The sequence below is a fragment of the Acomys minous genome, assembly GCF_964271855.1.
Source record: "Acomys minous genome assembly, chromosome: 14".
Classification (NCBI taxonomy): domain Eukaryota; kingdom Metazoa; phylum Chordata; class Mammalia; order Rodentia; family Muridae; genus Acomys; species Acomys minous.
In genome coordinates, this window is record NC_140496.1 from 51632358 (window position 1) to 51654067 (window position 21710).

Here is a 21710-nt window from a genome sequence, read left to right on the forward strand (position 1 = left end):
TGCTTGCTTAGAAGGGAGGTTCAAATGATAACCCCAGATTCTAGCCTTGGGGGAAAGTTATCATCTTCCAAACGTCATACTCAACTCACCACGCAGTTACCACATCACGCCTCCGAAAGAACTATGTCAAAATAAAAGGCAATCAAGCCTTTCACTTGATCTTCTATGAAGCATGACTACATAGTGGGCTGATGAGGGACTTTTCCTCACGCTCCCCTGCTCTTCGGCAGCTATAACAGCATCTGCATCCTGCAGGCCCTGCTCCACTGGCATTTTCTGTGAGGCAGCTGATAATTGCCTTGTTACTTAGTAACTGAAAGGCAGAGCTTCATATGGTAGACTTGGAAGAAATAATGTCTTCTCCAGATTAATTTACCAAAAGCCCGTTCAATTGTAATTCAGGGATAACGTTCTCCACACACTTTATCACCTTAAATAGACAAATTGCAAAATATTTATTTAAATCAATTTTCCTAAATTACTCTCAATGCAGGTTCCTAGAGACATTAGTCTCTTGACATAAAGCATTTTGTAGTTGTAGAATTTGCAAAAAACATTAGATTTAAGCTCATGTTTATATGAGATACATAGACAACCATAGAGCATCTCCTATTAACACTGATGATGTTAAAGGCTAAAGTATACATGCAGTTAATGTGATTAAAATCAAGCTACATTCCATATGATACTGGCCTTCATTCTAAAAGCATGATTTCTGTTTTTTAAACTTCATCATTATCATTGTCACCATCGAAAAGCAATAACATGAATAGGACGGTATGCTGAGTGCTGCAGTGGTACAATATGATTTATGGCATAGGAAGAGCAAAGTATAAACTGTATACTACGATATTAACCAAGAAGACAGACAAGCAGATGGCAGATTTGGGAAAATACACATTAGCAATGGTCACCAAGTCTTTGCAGCCTTTTTATTAGCATTGCTTAGTTGTATGAAATAATAAGCTTCACTATGGCTCTTTCATACATGCAAATATTGTATTTTTCATGATCATATGTCTAGCCCCTTGTTGGGCTCTTTCTTCTTCTCCAGTACATTCCTTCTAATTTCTTTTTTTTTCTTTTATTTTTGATACATTTTAGTTAAAATGTAATTATATCACTTCCCACACCCCTTTCCTCCACCCAGCCCTTCCCGTGTCCCCCACTCTGAACTGATAGCCCCTTTTTTTCATTATATTTTTTACAGACAGAAAGATAGAAGATTTATAGGTGATAGACAGACAGACAATGAATATATTTCAATTTATATCCTTTTGATAAAAGAAAATGTGTTAATTGTCATTCTGAATCTGGCTTGATTTACTTAATATGTTGCTCTCTGGTTTCATGTTTCTATAAATGACACATTTAGGTTTTTATGGCTGAAAAAATATATCATTTGTGTGTATATGTGTCACATTTTTTATTTAGAAACCTGTTAATGAGCACCTTGGCTAATTCTATAATTTGGTTGCTGAATTTGCTTACTAAATTAAAGGTGTACACAATATGCAAAGAATGAGCTTTCTACAATGTTCCTAGATGAGACAAAGATGCCAGCAAAAGTACAAATTGCTGAAGTAAGAGGTTTTTGCCCAAAACCATTGCATCAGAACCTCAACCATCTCATAAGGTTTAGAAAACACAAATGCCTTGCTGTAAAGTCCACAATTATGACTCTCACTATGCTAAACCCTTTATTCTTTTACTAAAGTGCCTCATAGCAATGATTCTGTGCATAGTGATAATAATCTCAGTTTTCAAAGACATTGGGATTTGTTTGTCCAAGGCCAAAAAGCAATCAGGAAACATGCCAGAGACAACCACTCAAGAACTCAAACCACCACTGAACCTGCTGTTTCTCACTATAGGACAAGTGGACAGAAATTACCACAGAAAGGTGTAGTGTCTAAAGAATCAGAGGGATTTGCAATGAGGTTAAAGTGCAGTGGGAATAGAAAGTTATTTGATGGCTCTGTTGGTGCCCTAGTTTTCAATGTAAGTATACATTTTCCTATAGGAAAAGACAGTCCAACTTTACAATATAAACATTACTATAATCCAGGGCTTGTGATCACAAGTTAAATTTGGATTGAGTTGAGGATGCTGTTTTAACCCTTATAGTGGGAACTTGAACTACAGATATCTCAGAGAGAGAGAGAGACAGACAGACAGACAGACAGACTCACAGAGACAGAGAGACAGAGTCAGAGAGAGACAGAGACAGAGACAGAGAGGCAGAGAGAGACACAGAGAGAGAGAGGCAGGCAGGTAGAGGGAGGGAGAGAGGGAGGGAGGGGGAGAGGGAGAGGGAGAATTTGATTATTTACCTTAAAGTAACTTAAGGTTTTATTACAGTAACTACTTGTGAACTCAAAAGCAACATTGTTTCAACACTTTTTTCAAATCTAGTGTTGTAGGAATGAGAGTAGGGATCCGTAAGACTGCCCAGGGGTGACACTTGGGTCTGACACCAAGACAAACACCCACTACACACAAGCACTATAGCTGCAGCACACACAGAATGTTTTCTTCTTTTAATTCATGTCCCTTTAAATGTCTAAAATATACCAAAACTCTGCTTCTTTGGGAAATATCTTTGCAAAATCTAGAATGCGACTAATACACAGGCATCTTATGTTGGACAAGGGAGACCTGGCTACTGCTCTAGGTGAAGCTCTCTCCAGAAGCAACAGTGGTGGCATGCACTAAGAGGCAGGAAGCAGACACTGACCAAGAGTCAATCTACATGACAACTGCAAAGGTAAATCAGGAAGGTAGTCATTTTGAAAATGCGATGAAAAGAACCACGGAGCTCTATGCTGCCTCTTATTCTCAGTCAAATGTCTGGTACCCCAAATGCAGGGAACAAAAAGAATTTTAGATTTTTTGTAGATCCTGGAATACTTGCGTATACATAAGAAGGGATAAGCAATAAATCACGAGTTATATAATCCCTGGTCACAAAGTCTAGTAGTCTATACAGTGTGCATGTGTGTGTGTGTGCATATGTGTGGGTCTGTGTGTGCATGTGTGTGTATGTGTATATATATGTATGTGTGTGTATGTGTGTATCTATGTGTGTGTCTGTGTGTGTATGTGAGTGTGTGTATCTGTGTATGTGTGTGACTATGTGTGCGTATGTGGGTGTGTGTATGTGTGTATATGTGTGGGTCTGTGTGTACATGTGTGTGTATGTGTATGTATATGTATGTGTGTGTATGTGTATCTCTGTGTGTGTATGTGAGTGTGTGTATCTGTGTATGTGTATGACTATGTGTGAGTATGTGGGTGTGTGTATATGTGTGGGTCTGTGTGTGCATGTGTGTGTATGTGTATGTATATGTATGTGTGTGTATGTGTGTATCTATGTGTGTGTCTCTGTGTGTATGTGAGTGTGTGTATCTGTGTATGTGTGTGACTATGTGTGCATATGTGGGTGTGTGTATGTGTGTATATGTATGAGTCTGTGTGTGCATGTCTGTGTATGTGTATGTATATGTATGTGTGTATGTATGTGTGTGCCTGTGTGTGTATGTGAGTGTGTGTATCTGTGTATATGTGTGACTATGTGTGAGTATGTGGGTGTGTGTATGTGTGTGTGTGTGTGTGTATGATTTTTGTACATGAAATAAAGTTTCATGGCATGGAATTTTCCACTTGTGCTGTCATGTAATCATTCACTTGGCTTCTGGATCATTTTGGATAAAGTTTTAGATTAGAAATGTTCAACCTATACTGTTCTGCCATAGTTTACCAAAAAACCAACTGCACATTTATTTTGCAACCATCACTCCACAACATAACTGTTATGACATAATGTTAGCATTACACAAATGGGTGGTAAAAGGACATTTCCTGGGTCCCTATAGGTACAGGAAGTGGTTCTAGCGTTTGTAAGTTAGGAAATTCAATGACTATAACTTCCTAATTGTTGAAATTCAGTGTCACTTGCTGCTTGCCGTTCCTTCTGCAGTCACAGGGGAAATGAAGGATGAAGGCAGGAGTTGACGTTGAATCTGGCACTTGGACATTTTCTTTACCTAGTGATAACCACACTATGATGTTACTAATATGGCATTTGTGCAAAAAAAGCATAAAAAACTGTGACAACACCTCTGTTTCTTAACACACCTCTTTGATGTTTTTCTCTTAATTTATGTTTATTTTATATTTTTTCTAAACCCAGCATACATTAGACACAAAAATTTAAAGAGAAAATAGGGAGAGGTCAAATATAACAAGATGATTTTGGTCAGCCAAAATTACCTATTACCACAGTGGCAACTTATACATTTTATACGAACTATTATACAGATCTTCATGGAATAACATATACAGACATCATCATCAAAATTATTCAATATAATAGCATCTTTTCAAAGAAATCTTGACAGATATATTTTTGTGGTTATATTGAAAATTTTCTCTCTAATGCAATTTTCGAACTGTCATGAAAGATCACTTCCTGTTTCCACATCAACACAAATCACAATATGTATTCTAACTATTTTAATTATTAATTATATCATTTCTATTTCATCTCTCCAACCTCTCTGTCTTCCCCTCATGCCCTTTCAAATTGATGGCCTGTTTTTTATTACTGTTGTTACATATATAAAGAGAGACGTACAAATCCACAAATTTAATATGCTGAGTCCACTTTTGTTGTGTATATATGTTGTGTGTACATGATTTCACCAGCTAGGAGGTTCACCCTGAGGAAGAACAACTGTCCCTTTCTCAGCACTCATGGTCAGTCACAGTCCTTCACCTGGTGGGGGGAGCCCCATGAGATTCACCCTCTATTGAGCAGGTCTATTGATGTTGTCATTGTTAGGGTCTTGGTTAGGTTTCTGGTCATGGCGGACTCCCTGCTTCTCTGGCTTTTACAATCTTCTCAGCCCTCTTCTCTGATGTTCCCTGAGTCTTAATGCACGAGGGTGTGGTTATATTGTATTTGTCTTATCCTTGTCATATTCAGCCCATTAGTACACAATCACTTCTGAAAGAGACTGTAAGTAGAAAATTCTACCTGGGTGTGATGCTGATCACCAGGCCCAGGGGACATTCCCTTCTCTTGACCCATTTCATCTTATTTAAAAACTGCCTTCTCTTCACTAATTATGTTGGTGAATTTTTAGTACTGTAATTACATTCAGAATATCAAGTGGTGAACCAAACTGTGTTAACATCATGGCTGATCATTAATTCTTATCATTGAGATAAGAAAATCAAGCTGGCTTGGGAAAACTGGTAACCTATGTGCAAACACTCTTGAAAAAATAAATAGTAATGTAATTTATCTTTTGAAGAAATAAATAGGAGCTATAAATAGCACAGAATACATTCTTATGAATATACATGTGCTAATATTTTCTATAGCTTAGGGCATTACTATTTTTAACTTACTTATCTGGCCTAGCTTAAGTTATATGGGGTTTAGAAAAAGATATGAAATTAGTGAGACAATTGTGTCTCAAAGAAAGTCACTTACACCTTGTACAGAACTTTATCAAAAAGTCAACAGGATATGAGGTTCTATTTACACATACTACATTTTACTTTCAATTAGGCTTTTATTTTGATTTTAAAATGCAAAGTCTGAGTAAAGCACAGGCCATCCTACTCTCAGTAGGAGTCCAGAATCACTCTGAAATCCCCTATAATTTAGACAGTGGGCTGACTGGAACCCCACACTAATGACTTTGCTCACATCATAATCTCTACCAGTAAAAACCAGGGTTATAATTTGAAATTTTAATTTAATGTATAGATAACAGTTTAAAAGAATGAGCTGATTTTCTTTTAGTTTTTCATACAGGGCTGCTCTGGGTATCTCAAGCTTTCCTGGAACTTGCTCTGTAGACCAGGCTGGCCTCCAACCCACAGAGATCCACCTGCTTCTGTCTCATGAGTGTGCTGGGATTAAAGGTATGAGCCACCACCTTCTAGCTATGATTTTTTTTATCATGTCTTTGTATTGGTTTAAGTATAATATATTAAATTTAAAAAACTAACTCAATAAGAAAAAGCTAAAGAGCGAAAGAGTAATATCATTGTATCTCGTTAAAAAGTTTTGGACAGTATATTATAAACTTAAGCTAAAATTCTATTTAGAATCAATTTTCTGAGCAGTCTAAGCATACCTTAGAAATTTGACTCTTTGCTGCCAAGAGTCCCAGCATATAGAATCTGAGCCTAGACTGTGACGTTTCTGTTTCTGTCTATAATAGGATTATCCCAGTACTTCCCCACACACAGTCAGCATCAGGTTACTCAGCAACAGGAGCACTTAAGCAGGGGCCAGAGGTCACTAGAGGACCAGGAGAAGAGCCACGGGATCACATTCCCATGTTAGACTGAAGCTATGCCAACCCTCTGTGGTATTACTTGGCACTAAGAGTTACGAGAACAACAGCTGACAAACTTGAATTCAATACTTTATGTAACTTGCCCAGCAGGAGAATTAAATTATTTTCTGCATCTGAGGCTGCCTTCAGATGGATAACATGCTATGTGAGCTATTACATTTAGATAAAGCACTTTCAGAGGAAATATACTTACATATGTTTTCTTATTGTAAATGTACCAACTTAAATACCTGTCCCAATCAAACACAGTACTGTTTATCACTGGATACAAGTAAAATTAAGATTAAAAAAAATCTTAAAAGAGTTATGTCACAAAAACAATACCATATTATCTCTTAAATTTTTCCTCCTATCACAATAGATTGATTAAATTATATTGCGCTATATCCTATTAAAGAATGAGTCCTTACTTTTTCTGGGAGGTAAGACTTACAAAATGATACAGTTCTTTCATCATTTGTATTATTTACCTGTGGCCATTTACTTGGTTCCAGCTTCTTTACAGCAAAGCTTTGAACGCATCTGCTCAGAATAATTTTGCAGTCTAATGAAGAGCCCACACTGCAGATGCTAAGGGTATGTGTGGCTTCTAATATTCACTGCAAGGAATCTTACCCTCAGTGATAAACAGACTCCACTGGACAAAACAAACACACATGCCTGTGTTTGATGACAAGTGCTATGGCAATATATTCTATATTTACTAAAAATATATGGTGCTGAGGGATTAATTCTTCTGTTCTAATTGGGGATAGTATTAAAAAATTTAGATTGGTATTTCCTTAGCATGATGATCCTGTCTCCCATTTCAATATCTAAAATCTTTGTGCCTAAAAAACATATTCCATCTGCCTGAGCATTTGGTCTGGTTAAGTATATGATTAAGTATACAGTCACCCGACCTTTGAAAGAGACATTCTGAGCCTTAGGAAATAATATCTTTTGATCCATTAACCTTTCAAGAGATCTATATGAGGAAATAAGCATAGATTCAAATATGTATATTTATATAATGAATATGTCCATTATGAGATTACTTATAATCCTATAACTATAAAAAACTTAAATTATAATTCTTCAGGGATTGCATGCTTTTTTAAAATATTCAATCTCCAGGAAATATTGGAAACCTACTACTGATAGAAAGATAGCATACTTGCAACCACAATCTTTGTGAGTTCATGTGTGCATCTGCCCTGTTGTGTCTAGAAAACAAATATATTTCTTTAAAATGCAGGTCCTAAGAGATAGGTTTTTACAATTTTCCCTGGCCCCTCTTCTGGAAAGGTCCCTGAGCCTTGAGGGGAAGAGTATTAAGAAGACATTGGTTCAGGGCTGATCACTCCAAAGTCTCTGGATCTCTGGAAATGATCCAGTTATAGCTCTCTATGTTATTTACTATCTATTGAAAAAAGGTGCTGAAGGTTGAGCAAGGCAAAATCTCCTCATGAAAGAGAAGTGGGCCCAAAGTCCAGCCCCTAGACAAGGAGTGCCAGGAGAAGGAAAATCACTCTTCCTCAGCTGAGCAGGCCCCATGCTGGTGAGTAGTTAGTCAACACAAGATGAGCTCTCCATGTTTTTGAGTGGCCCTTTTCTTTTGACTTGTTTTTTTAAGAGAGGAAAGAATTTGAGGTTATGGGATAGAAATGGAGAGGAGGAGGATCTGGGAGGAGTTAGAGGAGAGGAAAAAATATAATAACATACTGGATGAAATTCTCAAACAATAAGTTTTGAAAAGAAAAAATAATACTCTGCAGATGAGGGGAGAAGGATGGCACACAAAATGGGTCTATAATCCTCCTCTATTAAATATATTTCATATATAACACATATACATTGATCATTATGAAGAATTAGAAATATGTGAAAACAGTAAATATTACAAGAGCATAAGAAAAAAAAGCAGATCGATGGAAGATGAGCAGTTTGGAGTGTTGATAATAGGGAGTCCAACTTAAGTGTAAGAAGCAAGTAAAGAAAAATCACCAAACACTGAACACCAACTGTAACATTGGTTGTTTTCTGTACTGTCATCTTTTTTAATTGTTACTACTTCAACAAGGAATGGGGTAACAACTGAGATATAATATGAATAAATTAATAAAATATATTTTTAAAAATTGTTACTACTTCAAACAGTATCTAAAACTGAATTATATATCGGGGTACTTTAAAAATAAACTTCTTTATTGAATATGTTTAAAGCACAACAGGTAAGGCCTTCAAAAGACTCTTTAATGCATACTATATGGAGAACTCTTAAAGGCACTGGAAAGTTGATCCCAGGAAGGGAAATTTTAAGTGCATAGGAGTCACAGCCCCTAGGGAGAAGGTTACTAATGGCCATTGCTAAGGGAAAATGCCACAAGAGCTCCCACAGGAAACAAGCTCTCTGTGCAAACTGACTTCTCTAATAACCCTTCCAAACATGGCACAATGGGATGCTAATATGACAGACTTCATTCACATTTCTTTCCACACCCAGCTGTAAGATAAAACTGCCATGCCATCACTTAATAGGCACAGAGTGACTCTTCTCAGCTGCTTCACTGATCATTAGCACTCCCATCAGAGGTGTACGCTGCAGAGAAGGGCTCATTCAAACGGCCAAGGCTGAGCATATTAAAAGTTAGGGTGATGATCCAGTCCTGAGATTACCATCACTGGCCAAAACAGTTAATTGGTATAATGTGCACGCTCCTTCCACACTGTCCCCAGTACCTAGTTCCCTTTGTGTGGGAGCTTTTGCCAGTTATCTAAGCCTGTAATTAAGGATTTAGAATGCAGTTGTCATCCCAACTTCCTAAAGTGTCAATTTGTGCCAATATTAATATGACAATCTGAGCTCACCTAACATTACCTTGGATTTCATACTTTCTCAGGGCCTTATCACACATCAATTAAACAAATGCTGGGGTTGCCATGATTTCTAAAGTGAATGTTATTCATGCTAACGAGCTTGAGTGTTAAGGTCTCTAAGCTTCATTCTTTATTCTAGATTTCTGGTTGGGTTCCTCACTCAAACACTGTATCTTGTATAACAGATGTTTTATGCAAACTAAATAAGTTTCCGTTTCCGTTTTGCCTGTGGTAAATATCTGGTAAGTAATATTTTCAAGAATTTTTCATGCATTGTATTTTAGATTTTTCTTGTATTCTTAGAATGTGTTAAAAATGAGAAGAAATGCAAACTAATATCACAGCTCATGGCCTCTTAAAAAAATATCTAATCAGTACTGGAAAATATAAGGCCCTCTAAATGCCATAGTGCATGTCGTTTTAATACACAACCATGTGAGCCATGGAAAGATGAACCATTTCCCCTTTTCAATGTTGGTTTTGTTCTTTTTTTAAATATTTCTAACAATTTATTCTTATTTTATGTATATGAGTATTTTTGCTTGCACATATGTTTGTGTCTGGTATCCATGGAGGCCAAAGAGGGCACCACAACCCCGAGACTGGAGTTAATGGGCAGCTGTGAGCCACCATGGGTGCGCCAGTTACCACATTTGGGTTACTGGGTCTCTTAAGTGCTGAGCCATCTCTCCCATCACCTTTTAGTTTATTTTCTAAATTAACATATGAAAGTAATAAATCTCATTATGGAATATTCAAGCATATTTTGTTGTCAATTCTCACACTGACATTAGCTGACCCATGCTCCTCTTTCCAATAACCCTCTTGCTTTCATGTCACATGACCTTGATTACCCTCTCTCTCTGCCCTGAAGATCTTTCCTCCTCTCCAATGGTCCCTTCCTCAGAGACATCCTTTGGGCTTCCAGGGAGTGATGCAGATGTCCTACCCCTGGCTGAGCATTCAGCCACTGACTCCCAGTACTTTAAAGAGTTATGAGTCTCTGCATTAACCACCTCCCTCTGCAGAAAGCAGCTTCTCTGACCACAGTTCAGAACGGCACAGGCCTATGTCTCCAGGCCCTGTAGGGCAGCTCAAGTGTCCCTGGCACCTGGTGGGTCTTCAAATGTGTACACACAGACACATACACACACACACACACACACACACACACACACACACACACACACACGTACTGTTAAATCACAGAGGCTGCCCCAGATTTCCTATTCCACCTAAAAAGTGGTTAAGAGGGGGAAAACACTACGAGATATTTAAGTAGTTTTTTCTCACTTTGCTCAAATATAGTAGGAATATAATTAGCTGAACAAGTTGACTAACTATAAAATATATGTCACCTCCTCAACTTTCAAACCTGAAGCAGTGACAAGCTTTGGAATAAAATAAAAACTTCTACTTCCTTAAAAAAAACCTACACTCAGAAAAATGAAGCAAAGAATTTGTAATTTTCTCTCTTTTCAAAAAGGAAAGCATACATTTTAAAAGGTTCAGACATGAATGTATATGAATATTTCTACTGTAGCAAATTAAGATGTTGTGATAGTTAGAAAAGATTTGTTTTTCTCATCATCAAATAACTTCTCATCACTATCGGACAGTTTCATATGTCTGACAGCTTCATTGACATTCAATGATTGTGGGAATAAACTAGCAATTTTGACATGGGCTGAGGGCACAATCACTGAGGACATAAGCCATAGCAGATACTTGAGGCAGTTATCTTATGGCAGCTGGAGGCGGGGGGAGGGGGGGAGGAGAGAGAGAGAGAGAGACTACTGATCAGCTCACTTTCTTTTTATTCAGTCCAGAACTTTATCAACTTAACATGGTAACACCCACATTTAGGGTAAGTCTTCCTGCTTGGTTAACTCAATCTTTAAACCTCCTCAGGTATGCCCAAAGATATGTTTTTATGGTGATTATAAATCCATCAGACTGGCGATCAATATTTAGCACCTCAGCCCCCAAATAACCAGAACAATCTTGAAGAAAAAGAACAAAGATGGAAAGAAACCATGACTGACTTCAGGCATTCTACAAAGCTGTGAGAATCAAATTAGCATAGTCTTGGCATTTTTTAAAAATGGGCTCACTGTCCAATAGAACAAAAGAGAGAGCCCAGAAATAAACCCATACACCCATAGCCTACCCAGAAATGGTTTTCAAAAATCCTGGCAGAACATATATGGGAAAAAATGACACTTTCTTCAAAAATGATACTGGGAAACCTGGAAAGCCAGAGTTGAACTAGACCTTCTAGCTTACCATATATACATATACAAGATCAACTCAAAAAATGCATCAAGTATTTAAGTACAAAACCCTAAACTATAAAATAAAAATATATATATAAGGTAATATTTTCAGGATACTGATATGCAGAGATATGTTTTTACACAACACACAGAAAAGGAAACAAGTAAAAGTAGACAAGCAGAAGTTTACTAAACTACTAAGGTTCTAGACAACTAAAGAAATCATCAATAGAGTGAGGAGAAATCCTACAGAACAGGAAAGAATGTTTTCAAATCATTTATTTGAATGTATATAGAATATAAACAATAACAAAGATAAAATTAATATGCTAATTTCAATTAAACAGGTAAATAACCTGGTGAGTTCCTTATCCTCATTCTTTGAGGCTGATGAACATGTCCAGGAGCAGCACCTAATGAACCTCCATTTATCTGCTTAAAAACAAAAAGGCAAATATTCTGAAGTGAAGTTTTCCCAAAAAGATATAGAGATTGCCAGCATGTATGTGAAACACTATTCCCAAAATTACTAGTGAAAATTCAAAATCAAAAGTCAAAATTAATATAAGTCAAAAATCATAAATAGATACTCTTACTCAAGTTAATATAACTAGAAAATTTAAGATTATAAAAAAGTTTTATATACTGTAGGAAGGAATTTAAATTAGTAAAACCATTATTTAAAACAACATAAAGATTCCTGGCATTTGTTTCAACACAGATGAAACTGAATGACAGTATGTATATAAAATAATACAGTACAGGAAGGAAAACTCCCAATAGTCTCACTTTTATACAGAAGTAAAAAAACATTCTTAATTTACCTCATGGAGTTAGAAGAGCAGAATAGCCATATGAGAAGGCTATAAAAGGACTGCATTGTATGGTCTAATATACTATATTGACAGGATAGCATACTATTTAAAACCACACAGAGTGGCTATATTTTTTAAAGATATATAGATATAGTCTTGTTTTTGGTTTTTTCAAGACAGGGTTTCTCTGTGTAGCTCTGGCTGTTCTGGAACACACTATGTAGACCAGGCTGTTTTCAAACTCAGAAATCCACTTGCCTTTCCCACAAGTTCTAGGATTAAAGGTGTGCACCATCACTGCGCAGCTAAGAGTGATGATAACTAATGAAAACTTACTGCATATTTCAATAAGCTAGGAGATTTTGAATCAAAAAAGTAAGTGTATAACAAGCTAAATATTAATTATATCAAATTACCATACCATATCCGACACATATGTACAACTATCATGCATTAAGTTAAAGTTACAGATAATGTGACTACACATATATTAAGATGCATGACTCACTAAAGAAGGGTTCTGGGGGAAATATAAAGCACTGATTCTTATATTAGAAAAGAGAAGACTTCTTTGGTGCTCTTTGTCTACAGTTCCAGCACTCCAGGAAGGAGAACCTGACCTCCCACAGCCGGATCTCGATGTCAAGAAAGTAGGGAGAAAGCAGAGACAGAGAGACATAACAAGAATTGGTGTTGCTATCTCAAATTCAAAAAGCGGGGGAAAGACAAAGGAAAAAGCACAGGGCTGGTTCTTTGAGATTAATACAAATGACAAGTATAAAATATAAACTTCAAAAAAGAGAAGATATTAGTAATACCAAAAATAAGACAGGATGTACATTCTTTTAATTTCTTAAGAACTGTCTTGTTCTGTTTATGATTTCCTATCTATGTAATGGGATTATTTATAATATTTTCTTATTTTATTTTATATTTTCAGAACCTGAAGTACACAACAGTGATTCTTTATGAAACAAAACATTTAATTGGGAGCTTTCTCTTTTCAAATGTTTAGTGCATTATCATCATGGCAGGGAGCATGGTGGCACACAGGCAGACATTATGCTGGAAAAGTATTGAAAGTTCTAGATTTGGATCTGAAGACAGCAGGAAGAGAAAAATACTGAGCCTAGATTAAGCTTTTGAAACCTCAAAGCTCAGCCTCAGGGACACAATTCCTCCAACAAGGACACACCCACGACAACAGGACACACCTCCTAATCATTCTCAAGTGCACTCCCTGATGACAAAGCATTCAAATATATGCACCATAAGGGTGGGGGGGGACACTATTATTCAAATTGTCACATCCCAAAATTAGCACAATTTATATCAAAATAATAATTAAGGTTTCCTGCATGAACAGATAAAATTCTTCTAAAATTTACATAAAAACTAGAGGGATTTAAAATCACTGAAGGAAACTTTGTGGAAAAGTTGGAGAAGCTCTTCCTCTCCTACACATCTCATCTCCCACCACCCCCACAACCCACCTCACCTTCATCTCATCCTGAGCTCTGTAGCAGACCCCTGCTGTGACCTCCCCATACTCCCCCACAACCATCCCCATGCCCATCTCCAGTGGATGACCCATATCCTCATCATTCTTCCTACTCACAATTTACTCATTTATCTCTGTCCGAAACTCCAGTAGGCATTCCCTGGGCACCAGTCCCAGTCTTTGGGATACCCAAGCAAGTAGGACAGCAATGCAGAAAGGGAGCTTCTGGCCTTCACTCTCCTTCCTCTCCTCCGAATCCAGCGCCCAAGTCTCAGGGCCAGCTCTGTAGCAGACTACCTGGTGTGGCTTCTCCATACCCTGCCTCCATTCCCAGGGAATGAAGCAGATTCTGATGTAACACACATCTTTCCTCCCTCCTGTGGGTCCCCTCTGAACTTCCCCTTTCTAGTCATCCCCATCCCTGAGTGTCAGATCCAAATACCTAAAAACACATTCTAACCAGAACCTCCATTGGCCATACCTGGCATGATTCCAGAAGCATCCTCACTGGGCAACACAACCACAACACCCTCCTAAGAACCAGAAATGGCAACAGAATCCAAGGAAAAAACCCCTGCCCAACAAGGACAAGACAAGTTATCAGCACACAGAATTACAATCTTCCCAAACCCAGATGGGTAGACACCAGAGTAAAACCCAAGAATAGCCAGGATACTATGTCTCCACTAGAGCCAGCGTCCACGCCACAGCAGGCCCCAAGTATTGCAACATAACTGAGCTACAAGTAAGAGACGGAAAAGGTTCTCAAGCACTAAATAGAAAAATTAGTGTCTCACTCAAAAAATTTTTCATCTAAAAAAGTCTTGGAACAGAACATCCAGAAAACTTGGCACACTATGAATATACCATAGCTAAGACTATTAGGAATAGAGGAAGGAAAAGATACCAAAGTTGAGAGAATTGCTTCTGTGCTTCCCAGTCTACCTGGTCTCAGGATTGCAAATGAGTTCGCTCTGTGCTTGTTGGCTTCTTTCTTCAAGGGGAAGGAGAGTGTAAGGAAGAAAGAGCAACAGACAGAGTACTGAGTGGATGTCAGCTGGAGCATTTCTGAAATTTGTGGACAAACGGATTGAACTAGAAATGATCATAATGAGTGAGTTAACCCAGAAGCAGAAAGAGTCAAATGATATATACTCACTTATATCTGCATACTAGCCCAAGGGGCCTGTCGCATGAAAGTCTTAACTTACCAGGAAAGTGGAACAGAGGGGAGGACATCCTATTGGGTCTCTAGGTGAGAGAAGCATGGAAAAATAGGGAAATAGAAGGATCCAGAGGGTCCTAGAAACCTACAAGAAGAACAATATGATGGGCAGATCTGGGCCCAGGGGTCCTGCTCAAACTATGGCACCAGCCAAGGACAATATGTACAGTAAACTTCAAACCCCTACCCAGATCTACTCAATGGGCAAGACATTCCCCACAAGTGAGTGGAGAGTGGGGACTGACTTTCACATGAACTCTAGTGCCCCATATTTGACTGGTAGTCTTTAATTCCCAGCACAACCTGGCCTTGGTCTCCTTGTGAGTCAGCAGCAGCCGGCGGAGTGCGAACCAATCGTGTGCAGAGATCATTTCTGTGCCTAGAACTCAACCAATCCAGGTGCTCGGTGTAGAAGAGGCTCCTGAGGATCCAAGATGTCTGTGCCCATGTAATGCTGGTAGCAGATGTTGACTTTTTCCTGTGCCCCAAGTCCCTATGTTATCTTGCTGACTCTGAGGACTATGCTGGGCAGGACTCTCCAAGAAGTTTCTGCAGCACGAAAACAAGGCCAGGTTACACCAACAGGGCAAGAAATGTCTCACCCTCATCTAGAAAACTAAGTGATGGGATAACAATTGAGATGTAATGTGAATAAATTCATAAAATATATTTTTTTAAAAAAGAAAACTAAGTGTCTAAATTACATATCAGAAGTGGTAGCCTTAAAGCAAGCTGAAGAATCAGAGAAAAGATACAAACAAGGTCAGTGTCTTGGAATTTCTGTTGCTGTAAAAGACTAAATCAGCACATCTGGCATAGAGACAACATGTGCACCAAATATACTAAAAGGTTATAATACCGCCTTACAGTGTTACTGTAGTTCAGAAGTTGTTGGATCAGGGAGCTCTACCCATGGAGAAAACAAATTTAGATATGTTTGCTATGGGATCTGGAAACACAGCTGGTATGTTTGGCCCAGTTTTAAAAACAAAACCCTTGGAATTGGTGCCTTTAATCCCAGGACTTGAAAGGCTGAGGCAGGTGGATTGCTGTGAGTTCAAGGCCAGCCTGGTCTAGAGAGCGAGTCCAGGACAGCCAAGGCTACACAGAGAAACCTTGTCTCAAAAATAATAATAAATAATAAAATAATAAGAATAAAATAAAAAATAAAAACTCTAGAGTTATTCAAAGCAACGCAAAGAAAGGAGGCAGCTTGAAGAGCGTGAGGATTCACAATGGTGAAACCAGAGGAAGCTGGGCTGGCAATGTGGCCGCCGGGACAGCATTTGCGGCACTTGCATCTCTAGGATCAGACACTGGCGGCTCCACCAGAAACCCAGCTGCCCATTGTGGAGTCATTGGTTTCAAACTAAGTTATGCCTTAGTTTCCCGTCATGGCCTTATTCCCCTGGTGAATGCCATAGATGAGCCAGGAATCTTTGCCAGATGTGTGCATGATGTAGCAGTTGTTTAGGTGGACTGGCTGAACATGACCCCCAAGAGTCCAAGACCTTGTTAAGTCATTCATGACTCCCAATGTGGTGGATGTGAGCAGACTCTGTGTGGGAATTCCAAGGGAATATCTGGTACCAGAATTGAGAAGTATGATCTCTCTGGTCCCAAGCTGCTGACCTCTTTGGGTCTGAGGGAGCCAAAGTGATTGACGTCTCCCAGCCACACACACGCTACTCAGTTGTCTGCTACCACATGCTACGGACATCAGAAATGGCACTGAATAAGAGAAGGTTTGATGGGGTACAATATGGTCACAGGTCTGAGACTGATGTGACCACTGAAGCCATGTATGCAGCAACCAGACAAGGATTCAATGATGCCATGAGAGGAAGAATTCTCCCAGGAAGCTTTTTCTTATTAAAAGAAAATTATGGGGAGATCTGGGATGGCGGCGGGCAGTGTGGACTGTGTTTGGAGGCTCCAGTGAATTTCAGGGGGTTGCACTGATTTGTGAGCTGGGAGCACTGGGGTCCCCATACCACGGCAATGAGGGTGGTCCGCGGTTTGGCGGGACCAGGGTGTGGAGGGCCTGCATGCTGCTGCACACGGGAGGAGCCCAGATTTTTTTTGGTCGGAGCAGCAGCAGTGGAGGTGGCAGGAGTGGCGGCACCAGCAGCACTGGCTTCAGCGGTGGTGGTGGCTGAGGTTTGCAGCTCGGAGCCTTACAGTAGAGGCGATTGGTGTGGTGGCCGACAGGAGTTGCTGAGGGGGGGGGCGAACTCTGGGCAGGATTTGGGTCGCGTGGTGCCTTGAGACCCAGGCTAGACTCGGCAGACAGTTCGGCCCCAGAGTCCTGGGTTCAGCTCAGTGCACAGTGCCGTGGGGGCGCTGGCTCAGCTCAGCAGGCAGTTCTGTCAGAGGCACTAGCTCAGCTCAGCCACAGCTCCCCTGCTGTGGCACAGGCTGGGCAGAGCACTAGGTTCCACACGAGGCGCTAGCACAGCTCAAAGAGCAGTTCAGCCCAATACAGTGGCTCGTCTAAGCGTGCAGTTCTGGGGTGCTGACGCAGGCTGAGATCAGCGTGCAGATTCGACACAGAGTCCCTAGCAGGACTTGCCAGGCAGATTGGGCCCAGAGACTCCAGCTGAGTGTTGCACACAGGCTCAGTGGCCCTAGGAATCTGGATGGACTCTCCATGCAGTTTGAGGGCTGAGTTCGGTGTACACAGTTCTGCCCTGGAGACCAGGTGAAGCTTGGCATGCAGTTTGGGGCCAGAGTCCCTAGCTGTGCTTGGCACACAGATTGGGCCCAGAGACTCTGGCTGAGTTTTGGCACAGTCCCGGCTCTAAGACTCTAGTTGAACACAGTGCGCAGTTTGGGTCCAGAATTCTTGGCTGAGCTTGGCGGACGGTTCGGGCCCTGACTCTGTGACTGACCACAGGGCGAACTGTGGGCCAGGGGCCCCTATCTGAGCTTGGTGCACAAATTCAGCCCAAAAATTCTGACTGGACTCTGCGTGCATTTTGGGACCAGAGTCCCTGGGGGAGCTCAGTGCACTGATTGGGCCCAGAGTTCCTAGCTGAGCTAGAAAGATGGTTCGGGCCCTGAGAGTCTAGCTGAGCTCAGAGAGTGGTTCAGGCCCAGTGTCCCTGGCTGCACTTGGCAGGAGACCCAGAAGGTTGTGGATACCTTGGCCTGAAACAACGCTCATTCAGAGACCCAGAACGATTGCAGGACCCACAGTACAGGGGAGCTGAGGATCACTGGCTGTGAGAGTCCAAAACGACAGGGCTAGCTTCCTGCCATCCACACCAGTAAAGCATCAGAGTTTCCAGCCTAGGAAATCATGAGAAAACAAGTGAATCTATCATCAGAATCCCTCCACGCAACTCTGGAAACTACCCAACAAACACAGAGACGGCAAGGTGTCTAAAGGACAGCGTAAAAGCATATGCCAAAAAAACCAAAACAACATGGCGTCTCCAGTTTCCAGCTATCCCAAAGAAAACAACCCAGAGAACTCAAATACAATGGAAATACAAGAAAATGACCTCAAGTACTTAGTAATAAGGATGATAAAGGAGGAAACAAATAAAATTCATAATCAAATGCAGGATGACGCAGCCAAACAGGTGAGAGACATAAAAGAAGCACATAGAGTGGAACTGGAAAATATTCAGGAAAACGCAAACAACCAGATGAAAGAAATCAATAAAACGGTTCAAGCTCTGAAGACCTATAAAGAAGCAATGGAAGAAACTCAGGAATATACAAACAATCAGATGAAAGAAATCAAAAAATCAGTTCAAGATCTGAAGATGAAAATGGATTAAATGATAAACACACAGACAGAAGAAAAACGAGAATGTGAGGCCTCAGAGAAGAAAGCGAGCAACACAGAGGTGAGCTTCTCTAGAGAACCCAAGAGATGGAAGAACAAATCTCAAGTCTAAAAGATACAATCACAGATCTTAAAGCAACCATTAAAGAAAATGCCAAATCTGGAAAACTCCTGACACAAAACATCCAAGAAATTAAGGACACCATGAAAAGAAGAAATCTGAGGATAATAGGCATTGAAGAACGAGAAGCTATTCTGATTCTCCAAGGCCCCGAAACTATTCTCAACAAAATCATAGAAGAAAATTTCCCCAATCTAAAGAAAGATGCCTATAAACATACAAGAGGCATACAGAACACCAAATAGAATTGACCAGAAAAGAAAAACTGCCTGTCACATAATAATCAAAACACAAAACACACATAATAAAGAAAAATATTAAAAGCTGCAAGGGAAAGGGCCAAATAACATTTAATGGCAAACCTATGAGAATTATACACAACTTCTCAGCAGAGACCATCAAAACAAGAAGGGCCTGGACAGAGACCCTGCAAACCTTAAGAGACCACAGATGCCAGGCCAGACTACTTTACCCAGCAAAACTATCAGTACCTATTGATGGAGAAAACAAAATATTCCATGGCAAAAACAAATTCAAACAGTACCTATCCACAAATCCAGCTTTACAGAAGGTACTAGAAGGAAAACTCCACCCCAAAGTGTCAAGCTACAACCAAAAGTACTCAGGAAAAAGTTAACTATACCATGGCAAAAACACAACTACGTAAACACTCGACTGGAACCAACGTCAAAATTAAGACTCTTAACAGTCACTGGTCATTAATATCTCTCAACATCAATGGTCTCAATTCTCCAATAAAAAAAACACAGACTAACTGAATGGGTGCATAAACAAGATCCAACATTCTTCTGCATTCAAGAAACACATCTCACCCATAACGATAGGCATTACCTCAGAGTAAAAGGTTGGAAAAAATATTCCAAGCAAATGGTCACGAGAAGCAAGCAGGTGTAGCCATTTTAATATCAAACAAAATAGACTTTCAACCAAAATTAATCAAAAGGGATGCAGGACAGTTCATACTCATCAAAGGTAAAGTCAACCAAGATGACATCACAATTCTGAACATCTATGCCCCCAATACAAGGGCACCCACATTTGTAAAAGATCTGCTAAAAAAAGCTTAAACCACACATCGATCCCCACACAATAATAGTGGGAGACTTCAACACCCCACTATCTCTAAGTCATTGAAACAGAAACTAAGCCGAGAAATAACATCATTAACCAATGCCATGGGTCAAATGGATCTAACAGATATCTATAGAACTTTTCATCCAAACAGGAAAAAATATACCTTCTTCTCTGCACCCCATGGAAACTTCTCCAAAATTGATCACATCATAGGTCACAAGGAAAACTTCAACAGATACAAGAGGATTGAAATAATACCTTGTATCCTATCAGATCACCACGGTCCCAGCCTGCAATTCAACAACAACAGAAATAACAAAAAGCCTACACATACATGGAAACTAAACAACTCTCTGCTAAATGACACCTGGGTCAGGGAAGAAATAAAGAAAAAAATCAAGGAGTTTCTGAAGTTCCATGAAAATGAAGGAACAACATATCCAGTTTTCTGGGATACATTGAAAGCAGTGCTAAGAGAAAAATTCATAGCATGAAGTCCTTTAAAAATAAATTGGAAACATCGCACATAACCATCTTAACCACACAACTGGAAGCCCTAGAAAAAAAGAAGCAGAAACACCAAAAAGGAGTAGACATCTGGAAATAATCAAACTCAGGGCTGAAATTAACAAATTAGAAACTAAGAAAACAGTCCAAAGAATCAACAAAACCAAGAGCTGGTTCTTTGAGAAAGTCAACAAGATAGACAGACCATTAGCCAAACTAACTAAAAGGCAGAGAGACAGTATTGAAATCAACAAAATCAGAAATGAAAAGGGAGACATAACAACAGACACTGAAGAAATACAAAGAATCATAAGATCCTACTTTGAAGGCATATATGCCACAAAATTTGAGAATCTAAGGGAAATGGACGATTTCCTTGATCAATTTCACTTGCCAAAGTTGAGTGAAGAACAGATAAACAAGCTAAATAGTCCCATTTCCCCTACAAAAATAGAGGCAATCATTGATAGTCTCCCAACCAAAAAAAAGCCCAGGACCAGATGGTTTCAGTGTAGAATTCTACCAGATCTTCAAGGGCGAGCTAATACCAATACTCTTCAAGCTACTCCAAAAGATAGAAATTAATGGAACATTACCAAATTCATTCTATGAGACCATAGTCTCATTGATACCTAAACCTCACAAAGACTCAACAAAGAAAGAGAATTTCAGACCAGTTTCTCTTATGAACATCGATGCAAAAATACTAAATAAAATACTTGCAAAACGAATACAAAAACACATCAAAGATATCATTCATCATGACCAAGTAGGCTTCATTCCAGGCATGCAGGGATGGTTTAACATACGGAAATCCATCAATGTAATCCATCATATAAACAAACTGAAGATAAAAAAAAAAACCACATGATCATCTCTTTAGATGCAGAGAAAGCATTTGATAAAATCCAACACCCATTCATGTTTAAAGTTTTAGAGAGATCAGGGATACAAGGCACTTTCCTCAACATAATAAAGGCTATATATAGGAAGCCAATAGCCAAAATCAAAGTAAATGGTGAGATACTCAAGGAAATTGTTCTAAAATCGGGAACAAGGCAAGGCTGCCCACTCTCTCCATATCTCTTCAATATAGTACTCGAAGTTCTAGCCAGAGAAATAAGACAACAAAAGGAGA

General features: G+C 39.4%; 1 protein-coding gene and 1 pseudogene across 4 annotated transcripts in view; one reads left to right on the top strand and one right to left on the bottom strand.

The window, feature by feature from the left end:
• Window positions 1-21710, bottom strand: part of IQCM (IQ motif containing M) — a 440692-nt gene that overhangs the window by 363075 nt on the left and 55907 nt on the right. For 2 of the 3 annotated variants that reach the window (XM_084755722.1, XM_084755723.1), the window contains exon 3: window positions 15357-15602. The exons of the other annotated variant lie outside the window; for it this stretch is intronic. In XM_084755722.1, coding sequence (XP_084611848.1) covers window positions 15357-15424 — 68 coding nt within the window. In that variant the 5' untranslated portion in view covers window positions 15425-15602. The remainder of the gene's footprint in view (window positions 1-15356; window positions 15603-21710) is intronic. 3 annotated transcript variants of the gene reach the window in all.
• LOC311582469 (glutamyl-tRNA(Gln) amidotransferase subunit A, mitochondrial-like) lies at window positions 15488-17015 on the top strand (annotated as a pseudogene). The gene is made up of 2 exons: window positions 15488-15501; window positions 16233-17015. The product of its transcript is annotated as a glutamyl-tRNA(Gln) amidotransferase subunit A, mitochondrial-like (transcript).